Raw genomic sequence first — 22,893 nt, forward strand, 5'->3', positions numbered from 1 at the left:
TGAAGACGGCTTTGAACTTCAAATTCTGAGGTTGTAGGTTCAAATCCCACTCCTGACACTGTATGATCATGAGCTTGACCTGCCCATGCTCCTACTGGAAAAAGAAATGTAATAAATATTGTCTGAAATGTTGTAAGATGCCTTGCATTAAAGGTGTTAGACAAGTAATCAATACATCATTTTCTTTTTATTTTCTGGAATTGTATTTAGCAGGCTTCAAAATACTTTGCTACATTATCATATAAAATGTGTTTGATTAGAATCAATCATGATGACATTGAGGGCAGCACGGTGGCGCAGTGGTAGTGCTGCTGCCTCGCAGTTAGGAGACCCAGGTTTGCTTCCCGTGTCCTCCCTGCGTGGAGTTTGCATGTTCTCCCCGTGTTTCCTCCGGGCGCTCTGGTTTCCTCCCACAGTCCAAAGACATGCAGGTTAGGTGGATTGGCGTTTCTTAATTGGCCCTAGTGTGTGTTTGTGTGTGTCCTGTGGTGGTTTGGCACTCTGCCCAGGATTGGTTCCTGCCTTGTGCCCTGGGATTGGCTCCAGCAGACCCTCGTGACCCTGTGTTCGGATTCAGTGGTTTGGAAGATGGATGATATTGAGGGGCTTGGCACTCTGTGACCAGTAGGGGGTTCTTGACAAACTACTTATTTAGCATAACCTTTCTGGATGTTAGTCCAAATGACAATTCTTCGGTGTCTTCCTAAGGAGAACAAAGGAATGGTTCTGAGACATTTGGAGTTTTTATTTGATTTGTTGGCAGCTGGTGGGGAGACTTATAGGTTAGGAATTTGAATGTGATACATGGTGCGTTTTGTTACAGAACGTGCAACTAACAGGTTAACTGCTGATGAAGTTGAGTTCAGGCTTAGGGAAATAGATGGGAGATATGGATTAACTTTAAGCCAGATATTTAAACTCTGTTTTTTAAAGTTCTTTATATCCTTTTGGGAACAATTCTTGCCTGTTTGGAGGAAGGAAAGTTCCTGATAGGCCTGTGTTTGTTAATCCTTCCTGTTATGATTGGGAATTATGAAATTTTTTTTTTTGATTCCATGTATCTTCCTATGTTCTTCATTTTTGGAGTATTAGAGTTCATTGACTATATTCCTGTAATTAGTCTGTTGATGTAAGACCCTTTCCAAGTATTTTGCACCATAGTGTGTCACCATTTTGTATTTTTATGTGCCCCACCATTGTGGGTAGTGTTTGTGCATGGTTTCCATTCCTATTGCTACCACATGACAACTGGAAGTCAAGGCACATGGTGTCACCATCTTCATGGTATAACAGTCACTGTTGTATGTCTCCTGGTTGTCCAAGCTTCTGGATACAACCAACAAAAAACTTTCATAGTGGCAGTTAGAGTTTGCAAGCGTCCTGTGAATCGCCTCATTTTTTATCTTCAGTTTGCGTATTGGGTTTAGTGGTTTGGTGATTTTTGACTTTGGTTATGACCCCTAATGGAAATTACAACTTTGATATTTGCCTTGTTTTACCATTTTCCATACCAATTTTCAATCTCCTCCCAGAATGAGAATGTGGCACTCTTGTGCATGCTAAGAAGCATAAAAACAACAACTCCTTATTTCATCACTAGATAATTTGCAATTTGTATAGAAACTGCACATAAACACACTGACAGTCATTTCTAACTGTGAAAATAAAAGGCAGCCTGTCATGCTCCTTTCAAACTCCTTTGTCGCTACTGCCAGTTCGCCTCTCTAAAAAGGTCCAACCGTAAATAGGTGAAAGAGTTTGACAGCTGTGTGCAGCTGGATACTTTTGAATTTTCAGAAATAATCATAGGTTGTTGTACCGTGTTAGCCATTATGAATGTAGAGAAAAGCCAAGCAAAATGACACCTTTTATTGGCTAACTAAAAAGATTACAATATGCAAGCTTTCGAGGCAACTCAGGCCCCTTCTTCAGGCAAGATGTAATCATTACATTACATCTTGCCTGAAGAAGGGGCCTGAGTTGCCTCGAAAGCTTGTATATTGTAATCTTTTTAGTTAGCCAATAAAAGGTGTCATTTTGCTTGGCTTTTCTCTACAGAAATAATCATGAAAATGGTCTCCCTATAAAACACTCTAAATGTGTTTTTGAGATTATTGGTAAAGTATGCACAATTCATTGTGAAGGCATAGCATTAAATTGCAAGCTGAGCAAAGAGCAGTGAAAGTCCCTCTTCCATTGTAACTGCATTTATACATTCATGTTACCTGTCTAAAACAATGAGGCACAATGGGACTCTTTCATTTGTTTTCTCAACTGTTTAATCCAATTCATATGCATAGGAACATTTTAAATACAATTCCAGCAGTGTCAGGAGCCAACATTAGATTATTCACTAGTCCATCACAGGATAAACTCTCATACACACACATACATGGATCAAGTCAGGTTAGACTTTTGCAAAATTTGCCCAAGTGTTTTTTGCAATGGATTTGTTGGGATCACCAGTGACCTTTTTAATAGAATTTTTTTCCTGAAAATCTGCAGTGTGACTGCCTTAGGCAAATGTTCTTTCCTGGGCACACTATGATGGTTTGCAAGTCCAGTGTGACATCACAGAACTGTAGCAGTCATGTGGAATCGGGATGTCACTACTTGATCTGCACTACCTGCCCGATCTTTGTTGTTCATGTGTGAATAAATAACATATAGTGTATATAATTATGCTTGATGTCACTAACCAATTAGTACTTTGCAACATTTTCATTTGAGCGGGGTTGGAAAATGGATGGATGGTACATTAACTGACTATAAGGAGCATATTGTGAAAGCACTTTGTTGTTCTTCTTAGATTATTGTATGTCGTGTCTTCACTGTTGGATTAACATTGTATGCTCCTCACTATGTAGCACAGATTGGGTAGTGACAGCCCTCAAGTACAAACCGGATTCCAAAAAAGTTGGGACACTATACAAATCGTGAATAAAAACTGAATGCAATGATGTGGAGGTGCCAACTTCTAATATTTTATTCAGAATAGAACATAAATCACGGAACAAAAGTGAGAAAATGTGTCATTTTAAGGGAAAAATATGTTGATTCAGAATTTCATGTTATGATCAAACAAACAAATCCCAAAAAAGTTGGGACAAGGCCATTTTCACCACTGTGTGGCATCTCCCCTTCTTCTTACAACACTCAACAGACGTCTGGGGACTGAGGAGACCAGTTTCTCAAGTTTAGAAATAGGAATGCTCTCCCATTCTTGTCTAATACAGGCCTCTAACTGTTTAATCGTCTTGGGCCTTCTTTGTCGCACCTTCCTCTTTATGATGCGCCAAATGTTCTCTATAGGTGAAAGATCTGGACTGCAGACTGGCCATTTCAGTACCCGGATCCTTCTCCTACGCAGCCATGATGTTGTGATTGATGCAGAATGTGGTCTGGCATTATCTTGTTGAAAAATGCAGGGTCTTCCCTGAAAGAGATGACGTCTAGATGGGAGCATATGTTGTTCTAGAACCTGAATATATTGTTCTGCATTGATGGTGCCTTTCCAGACATGCAAGCTGCCCATGCCACACGCACTCATGCAACCCCATACCATCAGAGATGCAGGCTTCTGAACTGAGCGTTGATAACAGCTTGGGTTGTCCTTGTCCTCTTTGGTCCGGATGACATGGCGTCCCAGATTTCCAAAAAGAACTTCGAATCGTGACTCGTCTGACCACAGAACAGTCTTCCATTTTGCCACACTTCATTTTAAATGATCCCTGGCCCAGTGAAAACGCCTGAGCTTGTGGATCTTGCTTAGAAATGGCTTCTTCTTTGCACTGTAGAGTTTCAGCTGGCAACGGCGGATGGCACGGTGGATTGTGTTCACTGACAATGTTTTCTGGAAGTATTCCTGAGCCCATTTTGTGATTTCCTTTACAGTAGCATTCCTGTTTGTGCTGCAGTGTCGTTTAAGGGCCCGGAGATCACGGGCATCCAGTATGGTTTTACGGCCTTGACCCTTACGCACAGAGATTGTTCCAGATTCTCGGAATCTTCGGATGATGTTATGCACAGTTAATGATGATAGATGCAAAGTCTTTGCAATTTTTCTGATATTGCTCCACTATCTTTCTGCGCAACATTGTGGGAATTGGTGATCCTCTACCCATCTTGGCTTCTGAGAGACACTGCAACTCTGAGAAGCTCTTTTTATACCCAATCATGTTGCCAATTGACCTAATTAGTGTTTATTGGTCTTCCAGCTCTTCGTTATGCTCAAATTTACTTTTTCCAGCCTCTTATTGCTACTTGTCCCAACTTTTTTGGGATTTGTTGACACCGTGAAATTTTGAATCAACATATTTTTCCTTTAAAATGATACATTTACTCAGATTAAACGTTTGATCTGTCATCTACGTTCTATTACAAATAAAATATTGACATTCGCCATCTCCACATCATTGCATTCAGTTTTTATTCACAATTTGTTTAGTGTCCCAACTTTTTTGGAATCCGGTTTGTACATAAAGCTGATCCTTTCCATCACTGGCTCTGTGGGTGTTAGTTAGTTGAAGTGATAGGAGCTTGGGAGATATAACTTATCACCAGGAGGCATGATGATGCAGTAGTTAGCACTGTTACCTCACAGCTCAGGTCACATTTTTGGGCACAAATATCAGTCCAGTATAGTTGACAGATGCTTCCCTAGTCCTTATAACCACAAAAACCATTGCACCATTATGATACACTCAAAATGAGTTTAGTTAATTCTTCTCCATTGACTTTGATGCATTTTGGTGATTTCAGAAAAAATCTTGAACATTCCTGTGTTTTCACCAAACCTGAGGTGAAGGGAATTCAGCTGGACTCTCATATCATTATTGCCAATCTACCTTGCCTACACATCTTTTACAATGTATGCAAAAAAAAAAAAAATGGAAATCCATGAGGGAAAAATATTTGAACTCCATACAGACAGTAGCCAGGTAGATGCATGAGCACAAGACTTGGGCTCTAGGGTCAGTAGTACTGACCACTGTACCACCATGCTGCCCTGGTCTCGTTATGTGACTTTTATAGATTACTTTTGTATAGGGATATCATCAGTGCTAAGTGTACAGTGATGGAAAGTGTACTTAATTAAAGAAAAGAAAAGAAAAGAAAAGAGTAAAAGACTGACGGATCAAAATGTTAAAGTGAACTGGCAAAAATGGTAGGAAGTCAGGCTAAGACTCAATAACAAGCAGTCAATGAGATTCTTTTGTGAAAACCTAAACAAGGATTAATAGCCTGGGTCAAAAGGAACCAAACTTTAAAGCCAAAAATAAGATTTCCCTACCCAGAGTTTTTAAATGAATGAAATGCACACATAGACTGTTTCTAGAATTATCCAAACACTTGAGTATGGAGCCCTGGGTGTCTATATCTTTTATGACATTGCTGTGCTGCAATATCCTGTTTCATAATTGGGGACAAATCTAGAAATTATAAACAAGATGACAGCACTCATGAAACCAAAACATAAACTGATGGTGATTGTGATAAAAGAAAATGGTGGTGAAACGATTTCATCATCTTAATAATCAAATTTAATACATAACAGGGAGCACCAATTGTTAGCATTCAGAAACAATTACAAACAAAAAATATCAAGAATCATTAGATTCAGTAAAGGAAAAAAATTAACTTCATTCACATAAGTAAATGGAAATTAGCAAATATACCTGACAATACTGATATACAGTATGTACAGTTGCATTGTACCTAGTGTGAACAAGGAGATCCCTGGAGCTGATAGTCATTCAAGAATTCATTACGTATTACAAGGAGCTTACATGAATGCTATCAGTTGATGCGTTTAGAACTTATGTTATGCTGCCCTTCTGCTCCTGACTTTCATTTCCATGGGGATCATCTGTTTCATATGTTCATGCTACTGAAATAGACCCAAGACTTACCTTTTCACTAGATCTACCCCAGTACACATGTTGATGTAAGACTACTGCAGTATTGTGAAGAAGTACTCTCTATGTGGGGCTCATTCTTGAATGGCAGGCTTCATAGCATTGTTGACATGGATTCTTGTGGAACACAGACTCTGAAGAGTATTCTAACCCATTAGATTTTTACCACAATCTCATTTAGTGATCAATGTGAAGTGTACACAAAATATCCAGCCAACCACCAACATTCTAACTGGCTCACCACAGGGAGACAGTGTCTGCTTCAGCATGGCGAAAAACCCAACAAGATGGTAGTCTTCATTTTGTAAAGCACTTTGAGCTACATTTTTTTGTATGAAAATGTGCTATATAAATAAGTGTTGTTGTTGTTGTTGTAGTCTACTGCACACACAACAGGGCCAATTTAGAGATGCCAATTAATCTAACCTGCATGTATATGGGATGTGTGTGGATAAAAATCCATACAGACTGAGCAAGAGCATGAAAAACAATTTTAACTACTGCATCACTATGCAATCCTATAATACAAAGAAATGCATAGAAATAAGTAAATACAGTCATTTCTATTATTAATAAAGTGTGTAAAGTGTGTGGAATGGGGCGTGATGCTTTTTATTGATTTATTTTTTCCACATGTCAGTTATGCTGGCGCACAATGTACAGAGACAATCATAACATTTTCTTAGATTTATTAGATTTTGTTAATACAAGGTGTGTATATTTAGGGAGGTTACACTGCCTAGACCCCTTAATATTGTGCGTGGGGCTCCAGTGCTCTGAATGGTTCAAGTAAGTGCTATAACACGTCTCCTGCATAGATTGAAATTTAGAGCCAAGTAATATATATGAGAATGTCAGGATTTTGTGGTCAGAGTTTCTCACGAAGTTGAAAAGAAAACAAAAATTATAGAAGTTGAAGTGACTGTTACCTGATGAGATGAACACCTGACACCTTTGCACACAATGAAGCAAAACATTTGGAAAAGAAGACACGCAGAATGATTAGCTGTGGTAAATCTGATATCTTTTTTAATTTAGATTGGTCAGACTGAAGTACTCAAAAACCACTGATCCTTTGATGTGAAGCCTGGCATTCATTTGTACTAAATCTCCTGCATCTCATCGCAAGCCACTGCCAATGACATCAGCATGAGAGAAAACTCTTTTAAGTTCATTTTTCCATCATTATTCAGATCAGTCATGATTTCCTGCACAGACTTCTCATCGTTGTTTCTCTGTTTAAAGAGAAGGGTAGAGGTGATCAACAGAGCATCATAAAGAAGGCCTTACCATGGTACTAGACACCTTCCAGTTACATCTCTAATAACATATACATTTTTTCAAATCATTATTGTTCTTTTTTTTTTTGCTTTTTATTGATTTTATTCAAATCAAATAACATTCCATTTAAACAAGTCTAGTTTTACAAAACTAAGCCTGAAACAAATTAATTGCGACCCGTGAGAAAGAGAGCTAGGCCAGCAGTGTAAAACTTTAAACTAGTAAAAATAAGTAAATAGATAAATTAATAAATGAATAAAAATAAACAGAATAAAAATTAGGAGAAAGAACCTGCTTCCTCAATTTAAATGCTTATTCTAAAATGTCATTGAATAGATCCTGCCAGTTTTGAAAAAAGATTTGTACAGATCCTCTACGTGAGAATTTGATGTTTTCCAATTTCAAATAGTATAGGGTGGTCCAGATCTAATTATGCAATTTTCATTACGCTATAACTTATTAAGTTTATTACATAGAAAATCACCTGAAAAATCCCAGACAATGGAGAAGTGTGCGAACTGACGACATGAAGAATCGTCTTTGCGCCAAACTGGAATGGTCCCCACATAAATCAAAGTCATTCAGGCGATCTGGATCTGCATAATTAGATCTGGAGCACTCTGTATATAACATCAGTTACCCACTGACTTAAAATAGAGACTTAGGATTCTTCCAGTTGGCCAAGATAATTTAAAATTATTGTTCTTTAAAGATTTTAACTAATCTGTCATATTAGATTTGGAATTTGACTCTTGAATTTTTCGTAAAAATCGTACTTTATCTGTGCTTGACACATGGGAGTTTTACATTGCTGGGAAGTTTTTGTTAAATTTGTATTCATTTTCTGTGACCATTTGGGTCGATATTTATGTCTGGTCAGAAGTTTCTACCTTGAGGAAATAATTTTTATCTGTCTCATTTTAGAAGCTGTTTAGTTATCATGACAGAATGCCAGATTGCTTACTTGTGGGCACTGCCATTTTTGAGCTTCAGTGTGCTCAGTTGCTATGATGGCAACATTTCCCAAGGTCCTCTAGGAGGTTGCAATCTTTGATGTCATCAGCACATTTTCTTTGCTATATTTTGTTATCAGAAACTTTGCTGGTTACTATGGACTTTGATTTCTGGGTAATGTTTGAGATTTGTCAATGGATTGGTTTGATCTTTAGATTTTGAACTTGGCTCATCTTTTCTGCCCACATCTCATTCTCCTGGTCCTTTCATAAACTTTTTTTCTCTATCTAATTTGAGATAGAACATCACATACTTTATAGAAGCTCCTCTGACTTGTTTAGGTTAATTTAGATCCAGGCCATATACCAGGATTTGGTCCCAGGTTGGATGGAAGTCACAGGCAATTAAATAATATAAAAGTTTGGTGTGAGACGTGGGATATCTTTAGATGAGAGGAAGGTGAGATTAAAACTTGCAACCATACCCAACATGACGGCCTATTTTACTGAAATGATAGTATGTTCCATGCAGATTATACTGAAAATAGTTAAAGGGGCTATAAAATATTGTATTTATCTCAGATAGTTTTGTTACTTGTGGGTGCAATTACAAGTGCTGCTAGTAGTATATAAGAAGTGAGATTCAGTTTTTGGAGAAATTGAATGTAATCATCTGGATAACCCGCTTGTGGGTCCTGTCAGTCACACACCTGAGAGTGAAAGGACTAGAGTTTGATCCCAAGTACTGTATGTGATGTGCCATAACTTGTGTGAGAGAAAAGTCAATTCAGTTTCCAGTAAATTATGACAGGCACTATGTAATGAATGTTACGTTCACTTATTAAGATGCATCATATGTGTTTAACAGCTGAAAATATCAACTCATTCTGTTTCTCGTCAATGTATGTTTATTCCTACACTCATTATTTATGTGTGTGAATTTTAGCCACACAGAATAAACTGCACAAGTGAACATACTCCTCTCCATTCATCTATTCAATGTTCCCTAATTGTTACCCCATTATAACAATTCTTTATAAGATACTTCTAGGTAAGATTTCAATTCCTAAGAAGAAGCCTAGTGGATTACATTTTAGGCTGCAAACACAACATTGAGAGCCCTTTCTCTGTCATTGACTCCCTCTGTTACATGAGAGAAATTGCTTAACCTGTCTCCTCTCTTGTTGTAAATAATATACACATGTAATAGCACAATGTTCTATATCTGTATGGGGCCTTAGGGTGGTGTTCCTATGTACTTGTCAGTTTGTATCCTTCTTTGTATACTGCATGGTTTGCATTTTAACCATCATCATCCTCCATAGAGTCATACAGTTTCACCATCATCCCTAATCCCTGTTAACACAAAATTACATTAATTTAGTTGCACCTTTTTGTCCCAAATTTTTACCTATGAGGGCACTTACCCCCAGGATGTGTGGCAGCTCCTTATTGACGAGATCTTTTGCTTCACTTTTGGAAAGTGTTTTTTCATCACCGTCTCTTTCTGAATATTTGTAGAATACGTCAACAACAGTGAGAAGGGCCTTTTCGAGCTTGGTCAGTTCAGTCTTTTTTGATTGTGCCATTGTGAATTTAAATGAAGTACACCTAATATGAAAAATGAACAACAAATAAGTAATGAATACATTTTGATTTGATTAGTAAGGATATAAATGCTTTGTTTCTTAATAACTATGATTCTACAATGACGACAGTTGATGCTTTTTTTCTATTACAAAAATCCTATCATTTTTGTAAGTACTGTGATCTCAGAAAATAAGTAAATACATGTGAAGGTATGAGTCTTTTAACTTGCTGTTAGTACCACTCTCTTCATGTTCCACTTTAAGCTGAAAAGTCTAGAATAACCAGTGATTCATGCAATGGACCGCCACCCTGTCCATGGGTGGTTCCTGCTTTGCCCCCAGTGTTGCCAAGATTAGTGGCCCCCATGAGCCTAAATTACTGCACATTTAATGACCTTGGGAATGTTGCTGAACTTAATAGAAAAAGATGTTGCTGCAGTTGCGATTGATAGCAACTTATTCTGGACATACTGTACAATGATGTTCACTGAATTTTAACTTCAACATATTTTCACGTTGCCAAAATACATGACCTGGTCTTTCTACAAAAGGAAACCACATTGGATTAACCTTATTATCAGTGAAAGCTCAGCACAGGCCACTCAGGCACTTCTTATACTCTGCAGCTCTTGACTCAAAATAGTTCAGACTAAAAAATATGAAATTTTTTTTCTATCTATTGTTATTCAGTTGAGTGCAAAACCAAACGAAGTGGCTTTTATTGTGGTGTGGTGAATGCAGAAAAAAGTATTCATTCAATACGCATAAGCACTTTGAGCTACTGTTTGTATGAAAATGTGCTATATAAATAAATGTTGTTGTTGTTGTTCAAGGTAGTGGCTAAACCATGTTGTTTCTGTGTTCACTGAGTGACATATTCCATTGGTTTACATACCATGGAACTAGGATTCCAAAAATGGCATTCTCAGGAAGTTATTGAATTAATAAGAAAAAGAAATATAAAATAAAATCAAATCAGCATAATTCAGAGTCAAACTATATACCTGAAAAACACAAATTATGACAGGAGTCAGTAGACTATTTCACAAAAAAAAAAATGCAAGTACAAAAAGAAGGAGAATTCCTTTGGCCTTAATACAAGAAATAAGAGTCTCTGGCAATGTGCTTTGTTAAAACTGAAGAGCAGTGCCAGATCACAAATAGCAGTTCTAAAACAAATACAATAATGGTTAGTGCAGCAATGTTCACTGCTGTTTAAAGAGACATTTATAAACAATGCATATGTGGCTACTATATGACTTAGAGAAGGAAATGGGTGTGAAATACGGTGACAAATTAAAGCAAAAAGCAAATGCAGTAAACAAGTTTACTTTAAGTAATTGCGCCGGCACAGGGAGTGACGCACATATGCTGGTAGGAGCAAAATGGCCTAATTATGTGGGACAGAAGTAAGGCGTGGCATGTCTGGAGGAGCCTGAGGCTAATTCTTGCTCACTCAGTCTTACTTCTTTTAAAAATGATCCGAATGGGAGAGAACGGCAAAAGCTGCACAAAGCAAGCAGTGCCAAAGATGTTTCAAAGAAAGAAAGAAAGAGTGTGTTCTCTAAGAAAAATACGAAACAAAATGGAAGAAAGGCCACACCTGCAGCAAATGGAAGATAAAATGTGACTACTGAAAAACTAGAAAATGCCTCCTTTTTATCAATGTTTATGCTAAGAAAGACACAATGCTCACTTATTATTCAAACTGAAATTTAATGGAATATGAAATACAGATTACTGGAACATCAACGCATGGAAACAGAAATCAAGTTCTTCTCCAAATCCCAAAGAGTGGGAGGGATAGAGGAAAATGACTAAATATTCCCTCCCACTTTTGCTTACTTTTGGCTTTGCTTGGATTTCCTCATGAAGCTGTGTATATTTTTGCATCCTTCTCATTTGGCACAGGACAGGGAGAAATACAGCAACTTCAACAATTCAGAGTTCAACAGAAAAGAGTAAATTATCGACAACACTATAAATGCAATAGAGCACCAAATTTAAAGTGAAATGAACAGTTTTTCATGAAGCGATCGCCATAGATGTGGGCGTTCAGTTTGGATTTCAATGTGGAAACAGAAAAAGACCTTAAAGGCGCTCTCTAGAGAGCTCAAAACTGAACGCATACTTTTACGAGACCACAGAGCCATAATTACGCTTACTCTGTGCCTATGACATTCACTTTCCTAAAGTTTCTTAAACAGACAGAATAAAACACTTCATCTTGACACTTCAGCTTTCCTACATACCGTATGCACAGTCCTGTTGTTATTGGGGGTTTTCTGTAATTTTTTCTGCAATAAGCCTGTAGATTTCCTGTGATGAAATATCAGATCAAGGCTGCTAGCTTGCCTGTGGTTGAGATTTCAAATGTAAGAAAGCTTCCTACTATTTGACTGCAAAGCACGTAGCCAACCGCCATCTAACTAACTACAAGCAGATGAAAAAAGTAACATAGAAGCAGTGGAAAAAGAAAACTCCTAAGGCAAAGCACCATTTGAGCAAAGGAAGAGGAAGAGAGGAGCTTACCTTGCAAATGAAGCAGTAGATAAATGTTCAGCTAGGTGGAGCTTCCAGGCTGCTTTGGGTTTAAATAGCCTTCCCTGCACAAATGGGCAACACCCTTCTAAAATGAGTCATTGCCTCTCAGCTCAATGGGCCCAGGGCTCTTTTAGTGATCTTTTGTTACTTCTCATGGCCAACAACAGATACTAAACTGCCAGCTTGTAGGATGGTTTGCATTAGCATAAAGCTGCAGGTTTGGATTTTTCATTTTGTGAGACCAGATGTTCACTGCTTTTGTTTTACACAAGCACCTAATCATTTCCCAATTTAAGAGCACGGAGACTGTTCAGCTTGCCCTTCCTCCATTATTCTGATGTGTTCTTCCACACTTGTGTTTGGAATACTTTATACCGCAGATGAAGATTCATTGAATTAAGTCAAATCACAGTGTAATATAAATGAGAATCATATCTTGTCATCATGTTTGGCCCAGCCAGTATGGAGATCATCTAGGAAAAACTTGGGTTGCTGCTGGTTAAGGTGTTTGTGAGAACAGCAAGGGGAGCTACTCTGTGGTCTGTGTGGGGATCCCAATGCACCAGCACAGTGACGGGGAGGACATTGTGCTGTAACTATGATGCTATCTTTCTGATGAGACGTAAAACCAATGTCCTAACTCTCTGTGGTCATTGAAGGTCACTGGGCATCTTTTGAAAAGAATAAGGTATATCCTAACGTCCTGGCTAAATTCCCCATTATGGCCTGGTTCATTCTTGTTCCCTAATCATCCCCTATTTTTAATTGGCTAACTATATCTCACCTGTTCACCTTCTAATCGCTAATGTGTGGTGAACATACTGGCACATATCAATCAATCAACATATAGCACATATTCATATTAGCTCAAAGTGCTTTACAAAATGTAGTTGAAGGGGTTCCCATCTGTCTAAACACTTTGAGTAGTAAGAAATGCGCAATATAAATGTAATTTATTATTATTATTATTATCCATATACCTCTTTTATTTACAGAGATTCATCCATCCATCCATTTTATTATCATGCTTATTCCAGTATAGCGGAGGGTGTAGCTGTAGCCTACTGATAGGAAGACTGCAACAAGCATCAGGGACATTCCAATTTACTTTCTTATGCAGACACGCAGCCCATAGCTTAGCCGTGAATCATACCTGGTTTCAAGGAAATGTAAAGTTATCCTGCCAACATTAAGGACAACCAATGAGCTGGGTGGTGTCCTGTTGTCAGGCCCACTCTCACTCAAATGGGACCAATTTAGAATTGCCACTCATTGTAGATTTTTATGTTTAAAGTGGCACATGAGGAGAGTGGTACTAAGCACAAATTAAAAGACTTATACTTTTTACATGAGAAACTTGTTTATTTATTTATTTTCTTAAACAAGGGATTTTTGTAATAGAAAAAAAACAAAGACTGATGTCATTGTAGAACCATAGTTATTAAGAAACAGAGCATTTATATCATTACTAGGGGGGCAAGCACCCCTGGCGCCTTTGGCGCCCAACCCCCAGTTGTGTCCAGAATATTAGGAAAATCTGTAAATGTACAAAAGAAAAATTATTATTTATTGGAGTCAAAATCACGAAATTCGATAAATATCCATCCATCATCCAACCCGCTATATCCTAACCACAGGGTCACGAGGGTCTGCTGGAGCCAATCCCAGCCAACACAGGGTGCAAGGCAGGAAACAAACCTGGGGAAGGGCGCCAGCCCACTGCAGTTCTATAAATATGTAAAAGAAAAATTAATTATTATTTAATGGAGTAGAGTGGCACAGTGGTAGCGCTGCTGCCTCGCAGTTAGGAGACCCGGGTTCGCTTCCCAGGTCCTCCCTGCGTGGAGTCTGCATGTTCTCCCCGTGTCTGCTTGGGTTTCCTCCCACAGTCCAAAGACATGCAGATTAGCTGCATTGGCCCTGGTGTGTGTGCCCTGCAGTGGGCTGGCGCCCTGCCCGGGGTTTGTTTCCTGCCTTGTGCCCTGTGTTGTCTGGGATTGGCTCCAGCAGACCCCTGTCTGTGACCCTGTAGTTAGGATACGATGGATTTGATAATGGATTAATGGACTAAAAATCATGAAATGAGAATAAAATATTTACTTTCTTACCAATTGGAGTATTCCAGTTAAACTGAGGTCCACTATGCTCAATGAGTATTTATTTATAAGGGACTCAATAAATGATCCATTCGTTTTAACTGACATTCTTATAGATAAAAATGACTCATTTAAATAACAAGAAAAATCAAGTGAAAACTAAAGTGGTATGCAATGGGTCATCGTAACTCGACCTTCAGCTAACTAAATCACCTAAATACAAACATTGGTGTTATGAAAAAACATGTGAACAACAAATAGAGAAAGTGAAAGTTATTTAATTTGATTCATAAATTGTTCAGATCACTTCATAGCTCTGGCGTCCCAGATGGAAGGTGAAGCAGAAATCTCTAACACATACCTACACCCAAAATGGGGTCCGGGCATCTAAAGTTCAAAAACCTCAAAATTCTCAATAGGATCCCCAATAACATTTGGTTTTTAGTACAACAAAAACAACAAACAAGTTTCCCTAATATTTAAGAAATTTAATAAATGGTGAAAAAGAAGAACAAAACCGGCAAGGAAGAAAAAACAGGAGCAAAAACGAGTCGTCTTAAAAGCCAACAAATCCAGTCCATAATCCAAGAACAGAATTCAAAAGCAAAATATCCAAGAAAACCATGAAGTCCAAAAAATACTGCCAAAACAGATCCAAATCCTTCAATACTCAATGGCACTCTGAAGGACCTTATCCCTTAGCTAGAACATATAGACTGAGGGAGGTGTCTCAGCAGTGATGCTATGGTGGCTCCAGCTGTTGTGGCTCCACCCAAAGAATACAAATGATATAATATATGAAACATACAATAGCACAGAATAATAACTTAAACAAAATATTTATTATGAAAACACAAGAAAAGGAGAAAACACACCTATAATCAAATTAGGTTAACCCATTTACATCTGTTTGCTGCTCCAATATTGAATTCTTTCCAAATGTTCATGCAAATGTGTTGTTCTAGGACTTTCTTCCATCATCTTTTAAAGACTTTTCCCCTCAGAATTGAAATATAAACTTTGAGCCCCTATTGATTCATTGCGCTCGAATAATTTATTCACTTATTATGAGACATTTTTGTGCATTATCTTGGCTGTTTTGTCCTTTTTGAGGCTTCCCATCTTTGAAATTTAAAGATCTTTGTTTTGCTTGATTTCCTTTATGCTATAAAAATACCTGAAAAACATCTACAGTAAGTTTCCATCCAGTTTTTGCGACGTTTTGTTGTCGACAAACAGAATATACGTAAAAAAAATTTGCGAAATTTGCTGTCTCCAGCCTGTTTCCATCCAACTGGCTTTTTATCGATAAAATGGTGTGCGTGATGACGTCATCCCCCCAAAACGAACTGTCGCATAAGTTTTGTTGTATCGCGAAAAAAAATCTGCCCTTGAGCCGTTTCCATACATAATTTTGTGTATGTCGCAAATTATCTACCTTTTGTTTTCCACGTTACACCCCCTCCACTAAACAAAGAAACAAACAAATGGAGAGATTATTCAGACAGTTTTTTGAAATTTGCCAGCTTACTGTTATTTCAGTTTCACAAATAATTGGAATTGTACATAATATCCGAAGACAACAGCAGAATGAAGCAGTTGCTTGTCCGATAGCCCTAGAGCTCGAAGAAAGTACCCCAGCACGACGAAACTCACGGGTATGGGAGAGACGACGAAATAAGACCTTCTGGGAGGAGGTGGTGGAGAGACACTTCACAGAAAATCTCTGGCTGCAACATTTTAGAATGACACGGCCGACGTTTGAGATGTTGTGTGGATTCATCAGTCCTGATGTTGCGCCAATCACAGGTTGCCATCGACCAACGGTTCCAACCCAAAAGTGGATTGCCATCGCCCTTTACAAGCTGGCAACCTGCGCCGAGTATAGAGTAGTTGCAGAACCTTTCGGGGTTGGTAAAACTACCGTCCATCGATGTGTATATGCTGTGTGCATCGCAATTAAAGAAAAATTAATGCGGCGTTATATCAGACTTCCGACTGTAGCGGAGGCCAATGCAATTGCATACCGCAATTCCTTGGTGCATCTTGTGCCACAGATTTACGGTGCGCTGGATGGCACGCATGTGCCTATTCTTCCCCCGATGGAAGGCTACCGCGATTACATTAATCGCAAAGGGTGGCCATCTATTGTTCTCCAGGCCCTTGTTGATGACAGGTGCATGAAACGAGACATTTGCGTTGGCACTCCTGGAAGTGCCCATGATGCAGCTGTGTTTGCAGCATTGGATCTGTACAGGTGAGCCTACCTTTCAACATCCCTTCTCAGTGCGATAACAACTGAATTAGTACTGTAACCTGCTTCCCTTAAGGTTTTTAATTAAAACTGAAATTTTAATTAATACAAAATAACGACGTTTAATTAAAAAAAACTAAAGTTAATATTGAGAGAATTTCTCATATATACTAAAACATCTGCCATTTAATAATAAGAAAAAAAATGTTTAAATAATGAAACACACGGTTTATTAAATATTTTGACTGGCACAGTAAACTACCTTTGCGGTTTTGTATTATTTAGACATCCTGAGAGACACCCCCAGGCTACAGTTGATATGGAGGGAGTTCAGGTACCCCTTTTAGTAGCAGGAGACCCAGCCTATCCGCTACTGCATTGGCTCATCACGAGAAATAACGAGTCTCTTCATCAGACCATGCGAACCGCAACCCGCTATTCTTGTTTTGATTGCACGTGATGAAAATGTATCATGTGACACATTTATTTGCGTTAAAGCTCTTTTTTTCCGACAAAAAATGTTTCCAATGTAGTTTTTGCGACATCTGAAGTATCGATATGGAATTTATGCGCTAAAGTTAAACGGAAAAATATTATGTCGACATATACAACATTTTATTGATAATTAGCATTTCCATCAGCTAAAATTTGAAGCGCTAAATATTTTTTCGCAAAAACTCCTTGGATGGAAACCTGATAGGGTTTAAGATGGTGCAGCATGTAGCATGTCATCTTAACCAGTCTTGATCCCTAGTTGGGATTCCTATATATTTGTCCTTCTGACACCCCAGTTTACTCCTGTAGTTCAAAGACATGCATTTTAACAGCTCAATATTCTAAACAGAGTAAGTGTGGGTGTTGACTTTTAGTGATGGATTGATGTCTCGTCTAATATTGGTTCCCATCTTCTGTCTATTGCTGCTGGGGTCTGGCTTCCTGTTACCCTGGCCTGGTAAAAATGACTCCACTAAAGCAGAAACAGTCAACTGATTGAGACATGTCTATTGTATAATGTGGCAAAATTTTTTAGCTTAGCCATTTGATCACCACTTTTTCATTGCACTCACTTACAACTGCTTATTACAAACGCAACACTTTAGAACTTGTTTGAATGGCATAAACATAAAACTCGGAGATCATTAAACACAGTGTAAACAGTTTTGTTTTTTGGATTTCTTTCTGTTGACTGTTGCAGGTCTCTTGTCACAAAGTGAAAGATCAACTGCAAACTTTAAGGCAGTTAATTCTTCATTTCCCTTTCCTTTCAAATTAATGCCCAATAGTGTAGCTGATCTCCAAAAAGAGGAGTGGGGATAACTAAGTGTGAAATTGAAGAAAAGATCAAGAGCACAAGCTGCATGCTTCCTGTGAGTCAGTCTATTGCTTGCTAACTAAGCTTTTCTACCACATTATTTCCTTTCTGTGTTTAAATTTTACAAAGTACCAAGCCCAGCTGTGTAAGAGAAGTTCAAAAACAAGATGTCAGAGTGTGTGCCTTATTAAAACAATAATATGTTCCACATTATCATTATTAGGTTATTTTTATTTGGCCATTCCCCGATCATGTTAACAATTGTTTTTCTCCATTTTTTCACCAAGGTAGGAACCTGTTTTGCATAAGAATATATTCCTGGATATTTACTCTTACCAGGCCAGTTGAGATGATGGAATACAAATGAGAATGTCACACAGACAGTGACCAGGCTGAGAACCAAATCCATGTGTGAAAAAAGAGAGGCAATAGACACTATACCACCCACATCTTTTTATATTTTATTTACAACTCAAATCTGAAGACTCAAATTGTTCTCCAGGCAAAAAAAAAACAAGTTTTGCAGAATTCTAAAATGACAATAAACAGTCTTCACTTGCTCTTTAGTCCAAATTAAAAATCCAGTACACTGGAGATGTTCAATATCTGTGTGGAACTTGCAATTTGTCCTCGTATCTGTATGGGTTTTTCAGATAAAAAAGAACATTTATGTTAGGTTGACTGGCAGTTGTAATTTGTCTTCCTTCCACCTTCTCTGACCTTGGTATTACTGGGACTGTTCTCAAATGGTCTGATTCCTACATCTTGGGCAGATCCCACCATGTGATCTTGTGAGAATAGATGTCAAGGGTGCATTGGACATGCACAAATGTGTCCCAATGATTGGTGCTGGGTCCTCTACTCTTCTTTTTCTACACAATTTCACTGGGCCCTACAATCCAATCTCATTATTTCTCATATTAGTGCTATGCTGATGACCCACAGCTGTACCTGTTGTTCCTTCCTAACGACAACACGGTATAGGCTAGCATCTCTGCATGTCTCACTGATATTTCACCATCTACAGCCTAGCAAGGACAGCACCTCTGGTTATCCCAGACATCCAGTCTGTTCAACTCCCCATCTCTGTAAAGCTTGGGTCATGGTTACTAACACTTGCCAAGACAATACATACTCTTTGGTGGTGATTGATTAGCATCTATCCTTCTCTCATCACATTTCAACTGTCATGCAGATTCACTCTGTATAACATCTGCTAATTAGAACGTGTCTGACTGAGTATGCAGCTCAAATTCTGGTTCAGGCTTTGGTTTTGTCACGTTTGGATTACTGTGCTGCAACTCACTACTAACTAGGCCATCTAGCCAATGCAGATGGTCCAAAATGCAGTGGTCCATCTTGTATTCAACCAACCAGGATGGACTCATGTCACTCCTCTCTTCAAGTTGCTACATTGGCTCCCTGAAACAGCATGCACTAAGTTTAAATCTTTGATGCTTGCCTACGGAGTAGTCAATGGGTCAGCACCTGCTCCTCCTTGACCACTCAAATCTGCAGATGAGCAGCAGTTTTTGATGCCACCTCTGCATGGTATCAAATGTCAATCCAGACATTCTTTTGATATGTAGCTCCTAGTTGGTGGAATGAGCTGCCCACCACTACATGAACTGCTGACTCCCTCAGTGTGTTTAAGAAGTGATTGAACCCCCTATTGTTCAGCAGATTTTGGTCCAACTGTTAACGAATGCATTTTGCTTTCTGGATATCTGTCATATTGTTACTTGATCATTTTCGTTATGCTAGTTTTATAGCTCTTCACTTGTGGTTCTGCTACACATGTTCAAAACAACCCCTATACTGATGTTACTGGGTTATGCTGATCTCCTTTCTAAGTTACTTTGGATTAAAGTGTCTGCGAAGCAAATAAATGTACATGTAAATGGGTACATGTGTGAGTAGGCTCTCTGCTGGACTGATGCTTGATCTAAGGCTAGTTACTGCCTTGTACCCAACACTGCTGGGACAGTCTGTAGCACTCAGGATGCATAAGTCACTTTTCCACAATTTGCTTTATATTTTTGTGTAAGTGTATATTTAATATGTTTGTGTTGTACAAGTTTGTTCAGCTGGAACTTACGGTATATGTATAGTTTACCAATCTATCATGGCCTCAATTTGATTGCCATTTTTGAGTGTATATCCACCTCCTCTAAGAATTACCTTTTCTACATGAATTCTTTTACATTTATCCAGTGAAAAACTCAATTTGTATGTCTTGTGCATAGGTTTTGATTGTTTCTAGTAACAATATCTATATATTTATATTAACCATGTAGAATAGAAATGATGTGGTGTATTTTTGGTGTTGGTTTTTGAATTAGTATCCATATTGCGTGCTGTTTAATCTGTTTGATAATGGGTTGAGAGTGAGACAGAAGTAGAAAGGGTTAAGTGAGTCTCCCTGGAAGATGTGTTGTCTAATCTGTATTGAGTTTGCATGTTGTAGGACACACACAAGATGGACAAACAGCCCAGCCAGGAGTCCAGCAGATCCCTTACCCAGACAGGAGGCCTTGAATAAATGGACAGGCGTCCCGACCGGACATGGACTTTATACCTTCGCTAGCCATAACAGAAGAAGAGGACAGAGAAGGACTGTCTATGGGGGATTTTTATTCCCCCCAGGTTATAGAGAGTAGCAGCTCCCTGTATTGGTGCCCATACAGGAACCTGCAGGGAGTGCTGGGAGTTGTAGTCAGGCTACACAGCCCTGCTGGGGTCCATGGGAACTGCAAGGGGGAGCTGCAGGGAGCTGTGCTCCCCAAAATAAGGGACTTCGATATGACTGGGAAGAACTTCCATCCGGCAGTGACCCCAGTCCCAGGTGAGTTGGAGATGGGAAAATGTGGAGCAGCACTTGACTGAAGGAGGGCAGTGTGGTGGTGAGAAAAGCCAGAGTATTGTGGAAAGAGAGAACCTGTGATTTGTGCATGTGCTACTTTCGGAAGTAATTTTGGTTAATAAACCTTCCATTATCTGAACCTTGGACTCTTTGTGTGTTTGTGTTCTGGGTTTGGGGCTCACTGATGGCTCGGTTTCTATCACAGTGTATTAAATTGTTGTTGATACAAACATGTAGTGTTGTTCTTCAATGTCCCATGTGTTTCTAGGCAGTGTAAGAGTACGGGGTGTATTTTGTACAAGTGTAATTAGTGTACAGCCATGTGTATTCCACACCGTCAAATGCTTTTTTGTAGGCAATGAATCTTATGTGTAGGTTTCTGTTTTTTGTATGGCTGCTGGAGTATCACAGAGTCAGCTAAGAACTGTTTCATGCAATGCATGTGTTGCCTTCATCAGCTTTTTTGTTGTTCTATAAGTGCATTATTATTATTATTATTATTATTATTATTATTATTATTATTATACTAGGGGGCTTTGCCCCTTGTTTGCTTCGCTTGCAAATCCACCAGCCACTTTGCATCTCTGCCGCTCGTGTATGTGGATTTTACTTTCTCCACCTCTTCATTGTGAAGAAACACAATTTTTTCCTGATGGCACCATGAATTAGATTATCTACAAGTCTCTGACTTAAAGTTTAAATCCAAACAATATCTGCATACTTCTGTCATATCACCTATGTCCATATACTCGATCTCTTTTCACTGTTCCGTTATTTCACTGAGTAATAATTTCCATTTGATTGCGCTAATATGATCTTTACTATCATTTTTTTGAGACTTTTGAATTTTACTATTTTCATTATCTCTAACTTGCATGTGTATCGCACCAACGTTTTCTGAACCTCTTTACGACGTTCTACTTTGTCATCTACTCTTTGTCTTTTATTTCCAGCCCTGGCTGTGGTTAAATCTCTTGACACAAAGTCTTGTCTCACGGGACATGAAATTATCTCTCTGAAAAAGTTTTGTCTCATGCCAGGATTTTTTTATATAATAGACAGATATAAAATGATAAGGTCTGTCCATCTGTCACTCCCTTAGTCACAAACTACTGGGGCTAGAAACTTGATCCTGATCATAAATGAAAGCTTATGACCTTATGCATTGTAGAAATTAAAAAAATATTTAGGTATTGGCAACCACGGTAAAGTTAGGTGTGGTTGTGAGTTTATTACAGCACAGTGATCACAAACCAAAGAGACGAAAGAAAGAAAAGAAGGGCAGCAGCATCTGCTAAACATTTGGTGTGGGATAAGGAATCATAAATGACAAAGATGGAGAAATGGATATTGACAATCAATAAGATCATCAAATATACAGTCAGAATTCATAATCAAATATAAGTTCTTACGTGTGTGTACAACTACTGGTGGAGAGCTTGCTGTTGCTTATTTCTAGCCTTTTACTTCTTTCTTACAGCCCCCTACCTAACACGAGAGGCTCTTTACCTTCTAAAACAACATGCTTATAAAAACAACATCATAGTTTTTGAAAGTATTGTACTTATTGATCATTGAACTTTATTAAATGTGTATAAAGGACAGCAAAATAACCTGTGCTTGTGTGTTTATGGCAAAGTAATCACAATACAAAGTGCTCAACACCATATTTGCAGGAAGAAGAAGAGCAGTGACATTTGCCAAGTGCCAACCAAATCGCAGAAGGTGCTTAAGTGTCACAGAATGAGAAACAATAAGAAGAAAACACACTGAAGCACACAGCCAAGCAAGAAGTAACTATGAATATAGAACAATGGAGCAGCACTTGAACACAACAGCTTATAGACATGCAAGACAACGTCAAGGACAAACATTCAACAAAGCTGGACTTTCTTGAATTTGATATTTATTTTTTCTCATTGACAACTCTGTGTGGTATTTTCAAGGGTCTGTATATGTGATGATATTAGAGTTATGATAAAAGAAATCTCTTCAATTAAAGGTCAGCTTGCTCTATATGTTAACCACTTTTACTTTGGGATCTTGGGGCAAATGTTTCATTATGAATTATTATTATTATTAT

General features: G+C 38.4%; 1 protein-coding gene across 2 annotated transcripts; it reads right to left on the bottom strand.

Annotated features, from left to right (window-relative positions):
• Nucleotides 1-6,925: 6,925 nt before the first annotated feature.
• On the bottom strand, nucleotides 6,926-12,248 carry LOC120528015 (protein S100-B-like). Of its 2 annotated transcripts, none has more exons than XM_039751985.1 (3): nucleotides 11,994-12,248; nucleotides 9,580-9,763; nucleotides 6,926-7,153 (listed from the first exon to the last, which is right to left on the bottom strand). In XM_039751985.1, the coding sequence occupies exons 2-3, from the start codon at nucleotides 9,739-9,741 to the stop codon at nucleotides 7,022-7,024; spliced, it is 294 nt and encodes a 97-aa protein (XP_039607919.1). In that variant the 5' UTR covers nucleotides 9,742-9,763; nucleotides 11,994-12,248; the 3' UTR covers nucleotides 6,926-7,021. The 2 variants fall into 2 exon arrangements, with proteins under 2 accessions (XP_039607919.1, XP_039607917.1); XM_039751983.1 differs by lacking the exon at nucleotides 11,994-12,248 and adding an exon at nucleotides 11,587-11,627.
• Nucleotides 12,249-22,893: the final 10,645 nt, after the last annotated feature.

This window comes from Polypterus senegalus, chromosome 1 (genome assembly GCF_016835505.1).
Source record: "Polypterus senegalus isolate Bchr_013 chromosome 1, ASM1683550v1, whole genome shotgun sequence".
Classification (NCBI taxonomy): domain Eukaryota; kingdom Metazoa; phylum Chordata; class Cladistia; order Polypteriformes; family Polypteridae; genus Polypterus; species Polypterus senegalus.